Source organism: Oculina patagonica, chromosome 7 (genome assembly GCF_052425735.1).
Source record: "Oculina patagonica isolate OP01 chromosome 7, crgOcupat, whole genome shotgun sequence".
Lineage (NCBI taxonomy): Eukaryota > Metazoa > Cnidaria > Anthozoa > Scleractinia > Oculinidae > Oculina > Oculina patagonica.
The window spans coordinates 21941997-21959145 of NC_135764.1; the positions used below are offsets into that span (position 1 = coordinate 21941997).

The following is a 17149-nucleotide window of genomic DNA, read 5'->3' on the forward strand; positions in this document are numbered from 1 at the left end:
TTACAACCGTTGCACCGTTATAATCTGCTCAAACAATATCATCAGTGACGCAGACACCCCCTCGACCTGATGATATCGAGGAGCTGTGTGACATTGAAAAGAGAGTATATCTTAGGTGTACGATTTTTTGAGCGGTAGCATAGTCAAGCTAACGCACCTTATGTTACTCCTATACAAAAAAAGATACCCCTTCGTTTACCTTTTATCAGAAACCCATAAGGGTTAAAACGTGTAACTCCCTATGATTCATGCACAATTTGTAGTTTCCATATGCCTTTAGGCTCTTGAGTTTTTTAAGTGAAACTGTTGACAGTGTCCCTTAAGTACGTTAGTTGGAGATACCTTGAAAGGCAATTTTAAATATCTTAAGTACAATTTTCTTTTTATCTTTTACTATTCTTCAACTTGAATTTAAAATTCCTACCCGTTTAATAGTCCGTTCCCATTTAGTCTACTTTGGAACGTACTCCACCCTACTCCCCCCAGCCCCACCCAACCCCCAACCCCTCCTCCCACTCGAGAACTGATCAACGCAAAACTTGTCGTAAAGAACGATCTTGGGGTTGTGAAGATGTTGACAAAACGACACGAAAAGTAACACAATGAAATAAATTGGTAAATGTAATGTGATGAATGTTTTGCACAGCGTATATTATCAGGTGGTGTAAACACAGTAATTGCAGTCTTTGCAGACAGAATTGGGGTCTTGGTGCTACAGTTGTTGTCGGTACAGCATTCTATTTCACACTTCAGCAAGGTCCAAACTTTCCGTGATTTCAGAGCGCCACCAAGAGCAAAACACGCTGTTTTTTTATCTGTAAAAACAAATTCCAACGACGAATCAAGATTAATCGTTGAAAAGGGCTTCTGTGAATAGAACGTTCTACAAAACCATATGTTTCATATGCACATTATTTGTCAACAAGCAGCATATTAAATGAAGTAGATAAAAATTCTAATCAGAGTCGTAGTCAGGTCAATAATAATGATGATGATATAATGATGATGATACTTTATTTAAAGAAGGTGACATTCATTACTGCTGGTTCAGTAGTTTACATAATGACCCTCACTTATCACTACTAAACCTAAAACTAGATTTATGCATGCTGCTCAGAATTAATCGCAGCATGTGAAAAGCATAACTTCCTGCCCAAGGCACTTTCTTCAGCAAGCAACTCATGCTGAATAAGTTCGCAAACCTCTGTACTTGTGTCTTGAGCTCTTTTTTTTTTTTTGAAATAAAATGTTATATACTAGTTACCTGCACAACCAACACATCCTCCAATAAAACCATCCCGGACTTTTCCATCTTTGTCCAGGTATTTGCCAGCTGCAGAAGCACAATGAGTTGTACCGAGTGAATTTTGATCCGTGGAACAGTGCTGGCTTTGCTGTTTCGCTAAGCAAGTGGCCTTGTCACGTTCGGCGCAGGCGTTACACTCTTTTGGACCAGCAGCTGTCATAATCGAATATATAAAGAAGCGACAATTGAGACATATTTCTTGCCCCTACAAGTATGTTTAACCAAGACGCAGGGTGGATATTTTTTTTGTGTGTGTGTGTTTGTTTTGTATTTTTCATTTAAAGTGCCTATAAAGTAAAAATTAATTACTGCTTATTTGAAAGACTTTTACAAATAAAGAAGAATGGCGTTTACCGTTTTGAAAGATCTTCTTTCGTTTAGGAGATATTCACGTTTTCGTGTTATGCAAATGAGGAAAGTGATGACGTCATAAATTGTTCCACTAAAAGATAGATCACAAAATCAAGGATATCTCTGAAAATATAAAGGTGATATTTCTGAAACTTGGCATCAGTAGTGACCTTCCTTAAAGGTGCAAGATGGCCTATACTATAATGTAACCATGGCAACACTCTTGGTTCCAGGCTCTTTCTGTCGTAAACAAAATATCTCAATTTGCAACCCTTTAAAGTGGGACAGAGGGTCCAGCTTGGAACACACATAATACCCTATTACCCTAACTCTCCTCATTGGCTTGTAGGGAGTGGATCATCTTTGATTAAGCAAAAACTGGGGATATCAGTATTAATTAAAATAGGTATTTGCAGCAAAACTGTTGCCATGGCAACGGCACGACAGGTGTCATTTTGTGTCTTTTGTGGTGTACATTAATCGTGCCAAGTTTGAAGAACACAGCTCAAATATTCCAAGAGATATTCTTGATTCAGTGCTACATCTTTTTGTGGAACAATTAATGACGTCATCACTTTCCTCATTTGCATAATATAAAAACGTAAACATCTCTAAAACGAAAAAAGATATTGCAAAAAGGAAAACGCCATTCTTCTTTATTTTGAAAAGCCTTTAAAAAAAACCGCAACTTTTTTTTTTTACTTCATAGGCACTTTAACTCTTTCACTGCTAAAGTCGACTTTTCTCGACATTTGGAGGAGCATTCAATGAACCACTTGTGACGTCATCAATTTGAAAGTCAGCAGATTTTAGTGATAAGCATCTGATAGAGCTAGGTTTGACCTTTTCAAAGAACTATTCATTTTGCGTATCGGTCGCATCCTGACAGAGCTAATCGAGAAAAAGTCAATCACTTTTTAGTGCAAAATCGGTGCTTAAACAGGCCAAAACACCTGTAAAAGATCGAGGTCCTCTTTTCAGGGTTTACCAATGTTTTAATCAAAACTTTTTTGGTCTAAAAGAAGGACGGATACAGTAGAAAGAAGTGGAAATAACAAAGCCAAGAGAAACGAAAGGAAAAGGTGCAAGAAAAAAAATGGAAACGATTTCGCAAAAAAAAAAAAAAAAAGTGTCCAAATTTTGGCTTATGCGCATGCGCCAAAGTACATTTTTGTACATTTTTTAATGGAATCTTCATCAAAATCTTGCTGCATTGTGGAAAAGTGCTTTTTAAGCAAAGTTAAAGGAAATTCAGGATCGTAGCATCAAAAATTCAGTTTAACGGTAGAAAAAAACCCTGTTTTTGGATAAATTTAGCACTGAAAGGGTTAACCTGCACCACTTTAAAAGTTGTGTTTTTATCTGTTCATGTTTAATCCGTATCTCCTTTGGCATTAGAGCTAGGGGCATTGTTTTTGTTCCTTGTCTCATTTTTTCAGTGGGGTTTGGCCCATACTTAAGGACCTTGCAAACTGCACAGTCGCCCCTTTATTTGCAGAGAAGTACTTAAGGATGGCAAGACCATATATTTGACAAGAATCAATCAAGGACCGATGGAGTTGATGCCCGACAGGTAATAATATTCACTTTGTCTGAATACAAATTAACTCACTTATGAGTAAGGGTATTGATTTCCATCTAAACATATTAAACGTTTTCTCGTTTAATATTCTTTAGTTCCTAAAATAACTTTGTCTTTATATGCAGTATGTGGACAGCGTTGCTTACAGCAGAGATATTTTGATAATCTATAACCCACCGGTTCGATATTTTTTTTTTCTTTTTATTACCAAAGAACTTGAATGTTTTTATATTACCGTTTGGTGTGAACACGGTGTTTGCAGCTTGTGACAGCGTCACGTTTTGGGTGTTACAGTCGTAGCCAGTACAACACTCGATCTCACACTTCAGCAAGGTCTCGAATTTCCTTGCTTTAAGAGCGCCACCAAGAGCAAAACATGCTGCCTTTTTATATAGAACATAAAGAAAAAACGACAAATTGTGATTTATTATGAGAGACATTCGTGGGTACTTCATTCAACACAGTCAATCTCGGATTATGTAAAAAAAAAGAGGATCGTAAATTAGCTGAGAATATTGGACCGGATTCCTGACTCTTAATGTAAGGAAGATCTGATCGTGGATACTTAACTGAAACGTGCTTTGGATCACTTTCGGTCTTCATGGGTATGTTGGCGAATTCGAAATTGTTGCAAAAACAAGTAAAAAAACGAAACTTCTCAAAATTTTATCATTAAATACAGAATCTACCGTCCGTCACAGTGAAACCACACCACAATTTTCCAAGTAATGCGGAATCGAATTTTAACCGAAAAAGTGCGGGTTGACAGATTTGGCCAAACAAAAGAACGGATCAGCGGATTTGTGTACCACTATACATCCTCTCTCCCGTCTCTTTAAAGTTTTTGTGTATCTGTTCGATTAAGTCCGATGCAACTGATGCGGGTCTAGATCATGAGGGAAGGCAGTAGGTTTTCAGTACGTTTTACAGATCATGGAATTTTACTACATAGGAAATGAAGCCTTAGCAGGTTCTATACCAGATAGCATTTCGAGCAATAGTCGCAACAGTGACATTAATAGTTTATTTGCATTAGTCATTTATAGCCATTCAATGCCATTTAATGGACGGTTTGGAGAAACCAGGTTCTAGCTGGAGTTCAGTATCTTATCAGCCCTGGATATTGACATTCCGGGATTGACACAGCTACTAAAGAACTGAAGAAAGAAATGCTTAAACTTTCTCTGAATATTAAAGGAGCATGGTCAGCGTTCAGACCGCGCTGACCTGGACACTAGTTTTTTACGTTTTGAAAAAAGTCCACCTTAACCCAAAATCAAAAATACGCGTAGAGAACCTTCAGAAATCTGCTTCAATTTTCTCGGTGTTTTTTTTTTCTAAAATTTCCCATTTACCTAAACACTGTGAAGATTGAGGCAGTTTCCTGAAGGTTCGTTTTGAAAAAAAGTCCACAGTGGACGTTTTTAAAAACGTGAAAACTAGTGTCCAGGTCAGCACGGTAAGAACGCTGACCGTGTCCCTTAAAACTAGTGAGATATTTTAAAAATGATTAGTTATTTACCAGTTTACCTGCGCAGTCAATGCACCCCCAAATGAAGCCATCCTGGGTTTCTCCATCTTTGTCGCGGTATTTACCAACCACCGAAGCACAATGAGTTATACCGAGTGAATTTTGATCCGTGGTACAGGTCTGGCTTTTCTGATTCGCGTCACGCTCGGCACAAGCGTGACACCGTCTTGGACCAGCAGCTGTCAGGATAAATAACGTGGAAACAAGAATTTTGTGTCAGTTTTCGCTAACCGGACATGGTTAACCAGGGTGGCCCATTCAGCAACGAGGCTGATATCCATTGGGGCCCTGGGACAATAAAATTTGTACAAGATAAAATGGTAAAAATTTTAAAATTTGAGCGGATGTTTTAAAAAGCATTAAAACTAAAACTAAAGAAAAGAAGACTCTAAAAAATAAAACTTACAAATAAAAATGCCTAATTATCATACTTCTAAAATTATTTAAGGACGGGACACTTTTAGCATAGGCGGGTAATGCACTGGTAATAAAAAAAAAATCAAATAAAAATAACCACAGCCTACAAAAAAAAAAAAAAAAAAAAAAAAAACTTCCCATTCAAGGTACGTGTCCAGCAACATATTTTCACAATTGCCTCAGGCTTAATTATTGAAGTCAGCGATCTTTTTAGCTCCTTTATAAGTATAACCATAATTACCTGCACAGTCAACACAGCCTCGAATAAAGCCATCCTGGACTTTCCCACGTATTTGCCAACCGCAGAAGCCCAATGAGTTGTACCGAGAGAATTTTGATCTGTGGCACAGGTCTGGCTTTCCTGATTCGCTGAGCAAGTGGCCTCGTCACGCTCGGCACAAGCGTGGCACTTTTTTGGACCAGCATGTGAAACAATAAATAAAGTTCCACAAATGAGACGTTCGCTGTCTCGAACCCTGTGTCTTGGAACAATTGCTCAAATCTAATTTGAACTTGTTCTCCCTTATGTTAAAGCGAAGGTGCTTAGTCATAAGTAAAGCAGAACAAAATTCCCTTAACTGTGTTAGAAATGTCCAGGATTGAGACTGATGCGATGGAAGCTCTTATTGATATATAGTTAAAGGTAAGGTCTGTGTCCTAAGCAAGTGGCCCATACAGCCGGAGCTTATCCCGGTTTCTGTATCATTAAGCGACTAGGAGTATTGCTACTCCCCTTGGATCGGATGCTAGTCTATCGCAGGGTAACCCCCCAGCAGTAAATTCGCCGGTACCCATTTATACACCTGGGTGGATAGAGGCACTATCAGCGTCTTAGTGTCTTAAGTGTCTTACCCAAGAACACAACGCAGCGCCCCGGCCGGGCCTCGAACCCAGGCCGTTCGTCTCGGGGTCGAGCGTGCTAACCATTAGGCCACCGCTCCTCCCCTTATTGATATATAAGCTTTAGAAATTTCCAAGCTCATTAATTACAGTTCACCAAAACACACCTTATTCTGATAATTCTGTGAAATAATGGAATATGAAACGACATATGGCGCGGTCAAATATGAAGTACTTATTAAATAATACTAGTGGAGAAAAGTGCTTAAAACCCATGGATTTGCATGTGGCAAAAACAAAAATCTGGGTGTTTTGTATTACCATCTGGTGTAAACACAGTAATTGCAGCTTGTGACAAGATTGGAGTCTGGGTTTTACAGTTGTTACCAGTACAGCATTTGATTTCGCATTTCACCAAGGTCCAAAACATCCGTGCTTTAAGAGCGCCACCAACAGCAAAACATGCTGCTTTTTTATCTGGAACAGAACATGAAAAGGCAAATCATGTTTAATTGCTAAAAGGGGCATATGCAAATGCAATATTAAGCACGATAATTAGTTACCTGCTCAATCGATGCATCCTCTAATAAATCCATCATGGACTTTTCCAGTCTCGTCTCGGTATTTTCCAACCGCGGAAGCACAGTGAGTTGTACCGAGTGAATTTTTATCCGTGGCACAAGTTTGACTTTCTTGGTTCTTGGTGAAAGTGGCCGCGTCACGCTCGGCATAAGCGTGACACATTTTTGGACCAGCATCTGTCAGAATAAATAATATGGCGACAATTGAGGCGATTCCCGACAGAAACGTTTATGTATTCAACAACGACTAGCAGTGAATTGTGTCAAGCAAGAAACTAAGTAGCTTAGGTCATGCTCCTGGGTAGAGAGAGAGCTGTTGGAATCACGTGTTTTGCCCAAAAACAACATTACCTTGGAGCTGGCGAATGGTAAATTCAATACTTGAAGATGGTCAAACTAATATCTATTCTATGGGCCTGAGAGTTTCCAAGCCTTGCTAAATCAAGACTCCGAGAAAGTGCCGGCAAAATTAAAAATTGAGATGGTGAGACTCTTTGAATTTGGTTTGAATTCTGCGAAGCGCTTATTTTGTGGAGGACCATTCGCCACATCCAAACCTGTTCAACGCTCGAAGTCGGACCGCATTACAGTTCACACAACGTGCTAACTTGTAGGCCATGCACTGCGTCTCCCGTCATGATCAAAGAGCAAATGTACATTGTCTACAAGAGGAAAAAATGTCCTTTGAAAAGAATCGATACTTACCAACTTGGGTTGCAATGAAGCAGAATATTACAAAACAACCAACAACCTTCATGTTACTGTATGTTTGCAGCGTTTGAATCATGAAGCGTCTTGTCCAGGAACTTGAATTGTTGACGCTGTACTTCAGGTTCAGTTTGAAGCTCTGAGGAGTGCCTCTCATTGAGGCTAATTACAAATTATAATGCTTGTTGAAAAGCAACGTATTGGCTAAATTCCAACAATTTTGCAGAATATAAATCGATACAAAAAAACACACCTTGACGGCATATACATCCAATCAGAGCGTGCAGTGCTTTTATTGGGGCGTGCCTGTTTGTGACGAACTCTGCAGCCGAAGCTGGCTGTAATATTTTTCAAAATGCCGCGTGCGCTAAATTAATTACCTGCTATACTTATTCGTTGTCGTCAAATCCTATTGTTCTCTTTCTACATTAGATGTTGAATTCTAGCGCCTCTTCGGCTCAACACTAATTTTGAATACAGCTATTACAATAGAAATAGCTTTTTAATTCTTTTTATCGTGATGGCCATTACGTTACCCCAGCAGGAGGGCATTTTGCGTGCGCATGCGTCGATATGGGCTAGTGCGCACGACAGAGAAGTTCTGCTATCGATTGTTTACATATTTTTCACAATTTATGGCCTAATTTTTAGCTCAAAATAAAAGGTGTTTTAAGTTTTATTTGCTGTATACAATACTAAGAGTCCTTGCTTTATCTTCTGACAACAACAAGCATACTTTGGTGTCGGCGTGCCGTTTATCTGATCGACTTTGGCTATGTGTATTTTAAAAACATTGCGCGTGGACAAAATGGCGACCGAATGTCGAGAACCTAAATACCTTGCCCTTGTTTTTAATAGCCGGGAGATCTAAACCGACAAAGCGCTACGGCTACTTAGTACTAAAATATAAAACAGCAGTTTTAACTATACGATGTTATAATCAAGTATCCCGGGTTTGAGCGAGTGGTCATGATTTTGTTCAGATTTTTCATAAAAGTGCAATTTCATCGTTCTCACGATGCGAAAATCTCAAAATCTAACCTTGATCTCCAGCGTCTACCGATGATATATGGAGCCTGAAGTACTTGAACTATCGTCTAATGCTGCGAAGGTAGCGTTAAAAAATGGTCTATTGTGGTAATTTTTAGCTTTCTTTAACGTACCTTCTCGCTGGTTAATTATAAGAGAGAAACTATCGTTTGTAATTATTTCCTTAAACTTAAGCAGTGGTCAAAATAACTTCACATTTCGATGTACCACAATTATTCCGTTGAACAAGAAAAGAATTACTGCGATCGGTCTTAATTTTAAAGTGTTATGGTAATTCTCTGCTGGTAGACTATTTGTTTACATTTTACTATGTTAATTAGTACATTTTTGGCTCCTTTATCAAAATCTAGTCTTGATCACCAGTCAAAAAATAGCATGAAACGAACAAGCGATATATATATTTTTCAGAAACGTTCTAATAACTGCTGCATAAAATGTCTTAAGAAATAATTTTTGACTATAAACAATGTTATTTTCAATTTTTCATTCAATGTTTATTTGTTTAAGATTGATGTTCGTTCTGTTATAACGACTGTTTTACTTCTGTGTCGCCTAAATGTGATTTGACTGCAGTTCTTGTTCCAGGAAACCCTGTTTGCCAGTCGAGGGCAAGTTGGCTTTGTTTTAGAGTCATCAGTGAGCTGCATTATCATGTGCAGAACACCCAAACATGTCTTCCCCCTCAGGGAAAACCCTTTTCTTTGGTGGCCGTCCCTTTAGGCAAAACATCTCCCGACAAGCTATAATTTTGCTCGCACTCTGCCTGTATTACAGCAATTGGTTTGATGTGAAGTTTTGATCCTAATATATCACACTCCAGCACACGAATAAATGTTTTCCTCTTTTTACGGCCTGTTTGATTTTTGTCGGTGAAGGCTTTCCTACCTGTTCCACATATTTTCCCATTATTTGCAACAACGATCCCGAAGCAGGCCAGAAAATCTGCTTTATAAGAGTCTTGCCACACACATAACACTTTTTTCTTAGCGAAATTTACGTCTATATTAAATTATGTGACGATAAACAGTACAAAAAACAAAGTTTGAATCTTCCGCGCCATTTTTATTCCCAAGATCACGCAGTCTTTGTACAGCGGTTGCACGCATGCGCCCGCAAAATGCCCTCCTGCTCGTTACCCCGGCCCCAAGTCCTCCGTTGGTGTTAGGTTTACGTAACTTTGCATAATCATGTCTGAACATTGTTATTGAATATAGTTGTTCAGTTAAAGGCTGTATTGATGGCGCCAACGTCAACCAAAAAAAGAATACTTCAAAACAGTCAAAATAGTACTTAAATCATTTTATTCAGTGCGAGCCTCGCTAGGGCCGATGCAGCGTTTTGTTTTCAAGTTGTTCCGGACAAGTGTAGATGGCGAAACTATAAAAAACGATGCGAAAACTATAAAGTGGACAGAAAACATTTATTCCATTTTTGGGCGAAAACTCCGTTTTCAAATTTTTGCGCGTGAATTAGTGTGGACGGGCCCTAAACCTACCTGCAAATAAGAGCTCATTTCCAAGATGCCAATTGCTATGACAACTTAGTTCAATGGCAGCTAACAGGGCACTGTGTCCATGGCCGATGAACCCGATTTTAACTGTGGACCTTTTACCTAGAGACTAAATTAATTATGTTAACCCCAAAACAATTCCTACCTCATCATATAATCGAGATACACAATTGTGCCATGCAGTCAGATGTCGATATCAAATTCAACAATGTAGACAAGAGACAACGGCATCTGATATAGCAAAGAGATTCGCGCTCAAATAAACCTTTTCAAAAATTAAACAAAGTAAATGTTTCGATATAAAATAAAAATGTTTATAAAAATGGAGAGTTGTGCCTGAGGGGTTTCCATTAATAACAGTGTTAATATTTAATAGTGTGTAGGAACCCCATAGTTAAAAACCTATCAAACACATTGTGCTTCACTGCTAAAAACTACCACGTTAAATATCAATACCCATATATTTAATTCAAGTTTTTAACTAATTCAAAAAGTGGAAGAAAAAAATCAGGAAGCTTAATAAACTCGAGAGTAACATAAAGTCATTAATCGTCTTATTTGCATACAGTTATCTACTAGACCGTAAAAATCAAACATGCAGTAAAATAAACATTTTTTTTTTAGTGTTCGGTTTCGATTTAATGGTTTCAGAGACTCGTCTTAAGTAGCCTGCGTAGCAAGCGTTCCCGTGCGAGCGAATTGCTGATATGTGTCGGACGCGAACTAATATTCTGGCGAAGAGCGAAAGATTCTGGCCGCGCGAAAATTGTGGCGAGAGCAAAAAAGGAAAAAGAAGGGGGGGTGGGGGTGGGGAAGGGAGGGAACGCGTTCCCTCGTTTCCCCACCCCCTCCCCACTCCTTTCCCTTTTTTGCTCTCGCCCCAATTTTCGCGCGGCCAAAATCTTTCGCTCTTCGCCAGAATATTCGTTCGCGCGCGACACATAGCAGCACTTCGCTCACACGGGAACGCTTGCTAGGCAGGTAACATCTAAAGCGCTCATCTTGTGGGCCGTTAAGCAGTGACACTTTTATGAAATTTCACCGATATTATCGCAAAAAATGTCAATCGAGGAAAAGAAGCATATTCATTGCTTAGTAGATAAACATTAGCAAACGCCCCGAAGGTTGCAGGGGGCGGGGGAAGGGGGGGGGGGGGGTGGTAGGGGGGTAGACAATGGAATGTGAACATGTTACACCGTCGAGTTTTTCCTGTTAAAATTAATTTTTATTACGGTGTTTGGACACTTACAAGTAATTTACAGTGCTTCGACCGGCTCCAGTTATCTTGACACAATTCAAATTTAGAGATCTGATCGATAAATTTTCACTCAGTACCACGGTGGAGTATACGGTAAGTTTCATTCATGTATCGGTTTTCCAACATTTCTGGAGATGTCTTTGTAAAATGCTCTGTAGAGGAACGTAGAAGATGTAAACTTGTACCGACCACTCCAACGCGACCAAAAGAAAAATTTCGCACTATTGTTGTTGAATTGAGATTTTACCGAACGCATGAGACAAGACTGTGACAAGGTCATTCGATGTAGCAAATTTTATAGTTATCATTCCGATAAACATTTTCAAAATATGTAAATGTTTAAAAAAAGTCAATTAAAATTAAGAGTTAAGTGCTCAAGGGCTTTCCATTAGCAAAACAATGTTAATTGTTATATAGTGTATAGTTGAAAACCTATCAAGCGCATTGCATTTCACTGCTAAAAACTACAACATAAAATAACATACCCATGTATTTAATTTAAGTGTTTTTACTAATTCAAAAAGTGAAAAAAAATCAGGAAGCTTTATAAACTCGAGAGTAACTTACAGTTATTTATCGTCTTATTTGCATACAGTTCTCTACTAGACCGTTAAAATCAAGCATGCATTAAACATAAACAAATTATTTCAGTGTTCGGTTTCGATTTAATGGTATCAGAAATTCATTTTAAAGCATCATTTTGAAAAAATGTAGATTGTTAAGCAATGGCATATTTTAAAATTTTTTCCGAAATTATAATAGCAAATAATGTTGTTCGAGGAAAAGAAAAATTTTCATTGCTTATAAATTAGTAAGTTTAATTTAACATCAACAAAAGCACGGACGGGGGGTTAACAGTGAAAAATGAACATGTTACAGCGTCGAGTTTTTCCTGTTAAATTAATTTTCATTACGGTGTTTTGAAACTTACAAGTGATTTACAGTGCTTTAACCAGCTCCAGTTAGCTTGAAACCTTTCAAATTTAGTGACCTGATCGACAAGCTCTCTCTCGGTAACAAGGTTGAATATAAGGTAAGTTTAATTCCTGTTTTGGTTCACCAACATTTCCGAAAATGTTTTCGTAGATAGCTCTGTTTATGACCGTCAAAGATGTAAACTTGTGTCGACCACTCCAACGCGACCAAAAGAAAATTTTTTGCACTTTTTTTTAAGATTTTATCGAACGCCCCAATTAATGAACAAGCAATTTGTGAAACTTGACAGCGTAGATCTAGAAACTGCTATATCCGAGCCTTATTTGCACAGACATCCGCGTTTAAAATAACGTACGTTTATTTTAATATTCGATACAGCGAGATAAATCGTTCTAAACAGGCTTGAAAAACGGTTCTGCCGCAAGGAAAAAAAGGCAGAAATAAAAATAATTTTCAAGTTATCAAGAGGCAACTGCTTTAACAAAAGAGAAATGGGCTCTCAGCTATTCAGGGCAACTTTTTTTTTTCGTCTACCGAAATCATCGCTATTGTCACCGTTGTCGCCGAGAAAAAAGTAAGAAATTAAAATATGGTCATGCGAACATTTTGATAAAAAGAGCAATTGATTTATTTATTTTTTATTGCAGTTTTTCAGACATGGTTCTTCGTAAGTGGATTGTGTTTCTCACCTTTCTTGTGCTGTTTAATTTCATGGAAGAAACCAAACTCGCCATGGCTAGCGCTTGTAAAGGTTGGTAGTATTTTTCCTCTTTTCTCGTCTATTCCAATACGCGGGTACGCTGATCTTGTTTTCATCGCAGCTTACGCCACTTTTGGGATGAAGCGTAACACTTAATTCGCAATATCTTGGTAGAAAAATTTGCACAGAATCGAAGTTTATTTTCGTTAACATTTTATTAAAGAACGATTAGTAAATTTTCCTACAGAGGGAGAGTATGAAATTACCTCATTTCTTGATTAATTCAATTTCACGAGTAAACGTATTTTGTTTTTCCTGGGTGTGGTCTCAAATTAAAAAAAGCTAATTCTGTTTTTTATTTATTTATTTATTTATTTATTTATTTACATTTTTAATAGCAAGGAAGAGCTGTGCTGAGCATTACAGATACGGGGAAAGAATCAGCGGTGTTTATACAATCGACCCGGATGGAGCAGGTGCCATTGCTGTTTACTGCGACCTAACAACACCCGGTTGGGGGTGGACAGTGATTCAGAAGAGGTTTGACGGTTCTGTTGACATCTACCGCAACTGGGCCGATTACAAAACCGGCTTTGGTGACCTGAATGGCGAGTTTTGGCTCGGTTTGGACAAGATACACCGCCTGACGAAATATAGGAGGTACATGCTTCGAGTAGATCTGGAAGACACTGCAGGCAGAACGGCTTATGCGAAGTATGATATGTTTGCAGTTACAAGCGAGAGGACTAAGTACCAGCTGGGTCTTGGAAGTTACTCAGGTAAATATTGCGTTTTAAAATATTCATTAGTTAGTTATTTAGATTGCCCTGTTAACACTGATTTAACAAAAATGCCATCCTTTACCTTTGACTGGCCCGTTTTTAACCCATGAGCGTTTATTATCGTGATTTGTCTCCAGGTACGGCAGGGGATTCCCTTTCCGGGCATCGTGGTCACCCCTTTACAACCAAGGATCAGGATAACGACAGCTGGTACAGTAACTGTGCTGTAACGTTTAAAGGAGCCTGGTGGTACAAGGCCTGCCATTCTTCTAACCTAAACGGAAAATATCACCATGGCAAACACTCATCTTACGCTGATGGTGTCAACTGGAGTTCCTGGAAAGGACAACACTACTCCTTCAAGAGATCCGAGATGAAAATCAGACCAGCGTAATTTTTTAACTTTGTTCACCATTTTTCTTTTTTGCCTGCTAACCAGTGCATATGAAAGTTTTGGAAAATGAAATGTAAACGTGACTGAATCATTAAAAATGCCAACAAAAATGCTCTGTTTTATTTGTGTTTGGTTTTGGGCACCAAAAAAGCGTTTTTACGACTGTTTTAATTGCAAAAAAGTAAGAGCATCATAGATAACCTTGATTTCATTCATTTCACCGTTACCTCCAGCCGTCAGATCCTGTTAAATATTTTGTCAATCTGCGGACAATCCTTGTTGTTACGCAATCGAATTACATGTGTTTCATTTGCTTTTACGTGACCGACATTGGTTCGTAATTTAAATATTAACTGAAAAAAATGCTCCCCGCCTTTTCATTTGAAGTTCGTCGGTAAATAGTAGCTGTTATCAAAATTTAGAAAGCTGTATAATATGAATTTATCAGCTTTTTTCTCCTAAGCTACACTTACCGATTTCAGCGGCACGCTCTTTTAACAAACAAAAAGAAGAGAATTTTAAGTCAAGTCTCCCTCTGCTTTTGACACTCACAACTCTCCTTCTGCTTTTGACACTCACAAGTCTCCCTCTGCTTTTGACACTCACAAGTCTCCCTCTGCTTTTGAAAGTCACAAGTCTCCCTCTGCTTTTGACACTAACAAGTCTCCCTCTGCTTTTGACACTTACAAGCCTCCCTCTGCTTTTGACACATACAAATCTTCCTCTGCTTTTGACACTTACAAGTCTCCCTCTGCTTTTGACACTTACCAGTCTCCCTCTGCTTTTGACACTAATAAGTCTCCCTCTGCTTTTGACACTCACAAGTCTCCCTCCGCTTTTGACACTCACAAGCCCCCCTCTGCTTTTGACACATACAAATCTTCCTCTGCTTTTGACACTTACAAGTCTCCCTCTGCTTTTGACACTTACAAACCTCCCTCTGCTTTTGACACATACAAATCTTCCTCTGCTTTTGACACTTACAAGTCTCCCTCTGCTTTTGACACTTACCAGTCTCCCTCTGCTTTTAACACTAATAAGTCTCCCTCTGCCTTTGACACTCACAAGTCTCCCTCCGCTTTTGACACTCACAAGTCTCCCTCTGCTTTTGACACTCACAAGTCTCCCACTGTTTTTGACAGTCACAAGTCTCCCTCTGGTTTTGACACTAACAAGTCTCCCTCTGCTTTTGACACTTACAAGCCTCCCTCTGCTTTTGACACATACAAATCTTCCTCTGCTTTTGACACTTACAAGTCTCCCTCTGCTTTTGACACTTACCAGTCTCCCTCTGCTTTTGACACTAATAAGCTTAAGTCTCCCTCTGCTTTTGACACTCACAAGTCTCCCTCTGCTTTTGACACTCACAAGTCTCCCTCTGCTTTTGACAGTCACAAGTCTCCCTCCGCTTTTGACACTAACAAGTCTCCCTCTGCTTTTGACACTTACAAGTCTCCCTCTGCGTTTTACACTCACAAGTCTCTCTCTTCTTTTGACACTCACAAGTCTCCCTCTGCTTTTGACACTCAAAAGTCTCCCTCTGCTTTTGACACTTACCAGTCTCCCTCTGCTTTTGACACTAACAAGTCTCCCTCTGCTTTTGACACTTACAAGTCTCCCTCTGCGTTTTACACTCACAAGTCTCTCTCTTCTTTTGACACTCACAAGTCTCCCTCCGCTTTTGACACTCACAAGTCTCCCTCTGCTTTTGACACTCACAAGTCTCCCACTGTTTTTGACAGTCACAAGTCTCCCTCTAGTTTTGACACTAACAAGTCTCCCTCTGCTTTTGACACTTACCAGTCTCCCTCTGCTTTTGACACTAATAAGTCTCCCTCTGCCTTTGACACTCACAAGTCTCCCTCTGCTTTTGACACTCACAAGTCTCCCTCTGCTTTTGACAGTCACAAGTCTCCCTCCGCTTTTGACACTCACAAGCCCCCCTCTGCTTTTGACACATACAAATCTTCCTCTGCTTTTGACACTTACAAGTTTCCCACTGCTCTTGACACTTACAAGTCTTCCTCTGCTTTTGACACTCACAAGTCTCCCTCTGCTTTTAACACTAACAAGTCTCCCTCTGCTTTTAACACTAACAAGTCTCCCTCTGCTTTTGAAACTCACAAGTCTCCCTCTGCTTTTAACACTAACAAGTCTCCCTCTGCTTTTGACACTTACAAGCCCCTCTCTGCTTTTGACACATACAAATCTTCCTCTGCTTTTGACACTTACAAGTCTCCGTCTGCTTTTGACACTTACCAGTCTCCCTCTGCTTTTGACACTAACAAGTCTCCCTCTGCTTTTGACACTCACAAGTCTCCCTCTGCTTTTGACACTAACAAGTCTCCCTCTGCTTTTGACACTTACAAGTCTCCCTCTGCGTTTTACACTCACAAGTCTCCCTCTTCTTTTGACACTCACAAGTCTCCCTCTGCTTTTGACACTCAAAAGTCTCCCTCTGCTTTTGACACTTACCAGTCTCCCTCTGCTTTTGACACTAACAAGTCTCCCTCTGCTTTTGACACTTACAAGTCTCTCTCTGCGTTTTACACTCACAAGTCTCCCTCTTCTTTTGACACTCACAAGTCTCCCTCTGCTTTTGACACTCAAAAGTCTCCCTCTGCTTTTGCCACTTACAAGCCCCCCTCTGCTTTTGACACTTACAAGTCTTCCTCTGCTTTTGGCACTTACCAGTCTCCCTCTGCTTTTGACACTAACAAGTCTCCCTCTGCTTTTGACACTCACAAGTCTCCCTCTGCTTTTGACATTTACAAGTCTCCCTCTGCTTTTTACACTCACAAGTCTCCCTCTTCTTTTGACACTCACAAGTCTCCCTTTGCTTTTGACACTTACAAGTCTCCCTCTGCTTTTGACACTCACAAGTCTCCCTCTGCTTTTGATACTCACAAGTCTCCCTTTGCTTTTGACACTTACAAGTCTCCCTCTGTTTTGAAACTTACAAGTCTCCCTCTGCTTTTGACACTCAAAAGTCTCCCTCTGCTTTTGACACTTACCAGTCTCCCTCTGCTTTTGACACTAACAAGTCTCCCTCTGCTTTTGACACTTACAAGTCTCTCTCTGCGTTTTACACTCACAAGTCTCCCTCTTCTTTTGACACTCACAAGTCTTCCTCTGCTTTTGACACTCAAAAGTCTCCCTCTGCTTTTGCCACTTACAAGCCCCCCTCTGCTTTTGACACATCC

At 39.4% G+C, this 17149-nt stretch overlaps 2 protein-coding genes across 4 annotated transcripts; one reads left to right on the top strand and one right to left on the bottom strand.

The window, feature by feature from the left end:
* Positions 1 to 420: 420 nt before the first annotated feature.
* LOC144659286 (putative skeletal organic matrix protein 2) lies at positions 421 to 7473 on the bottom strand. Its single transcript, XM_078519707.1, has 7 exons — positions 7314 to 7473; positions 6349 to 6504; positions 5429 to 5569; positions 4762 to 4949; positions 3475 to 3622; positions 1265 to 1459; positions 421 to 815 (listed from the first exon to the last, which is right to left on the bottom strand). Exons 1-7 carry the CDS (start codon positions 7471 to 7473, stop codon positions 421 to 423), a joined length of 1383 nt encoding a protein of 460 aa, XP_078375833.1.
* Positions 7474 to 10827: 3354 nt separating this feature from the next.
* Positions 10828 to 14050, top strand: LOC144660987 (ryncolin-1-like). 3 transcript variants are annotated; one of them, XM_078521711.1, is made up of 4 exons: positions 10828 to 10857; positions 12718 to 12821; positions 13169 to 13549; positions 13690 to 14050. In XM_078521711.1, exons 2-4 carry the CDS (start codon positions 12728 to 12730, stop codon positions 13944 to 13946), a joined length of 732 nt encoding a protein of 243 aa, XP_078377837.1. In that variant the 5' UTR covers positions 10828 to 10857; positions 12718 to 12727; the 3' UTR covers positions 13947 to 14050. The 3 variants fall into 3 exon arrangements, with proteins under 3 accessions (XP_078377837.1, XP_078377836.1, XP_078377835.1); XM_078521710.1 differs by lacking the exon at positions 10828 to 10857 and adding an exon at positions 11116 to 11227; XM_078521709.1 differs by lacking the exon at positions 10828 to 10857 and adding an exon at positions 12070 to 12167.
* The last annotated feature ends 3099 nt before the right edge of the window (positions 14051 to 17149 follow it).

Excerpts from the sequence above, each read along its gene's own strand:
- LOC144659286 (XM_078519707.1), bottom strand. The coding sequence starts at position 7,473 with ATGAGAGGCACTCCTCAGAGCTTCAAACTGAACCTGAAGTACAGCGTC. Across the intron at positions 4,950-5,428 it reads AGGCTGTGTTGACTGTGCAG|CTGCTGGTCCAAGACGGTGT; the intron begins GTAATTATGGTT and ends TTATCCTGACAG. Across the intron at positions 816-1,264 it reads AGGATGTGTTGGTTGTGCAG|ATAAAAAAACAGCGTGTTTT; the intron begins GTAACTAGTATA and ends TTGTTTTTACAG.
- LOC144660987 (XM_078521711.1), top strand. The coding sequence starts at position 12,728 with ATGGTTCTTCGTAAGTGGATTGTGTTTCTCACCTTTCTTGTGCTGTTT. Across the intron at positions 12,822-13,168 it reads CATGGCTAGCGCTTGTAAAG|CAAGGAAGAGCTGTGCTGAG; the intron begins GTTGGTAGTATT and ends CATTTTTAATAG. Across the intron at positions 13,550-13,689 it reads GGGTCTTGGAAGTTACTCAG|GTACGGCAGGGGATTCCCTT; the intron begins GTAAATATTGCG and ends ATTTGTCTCCAG.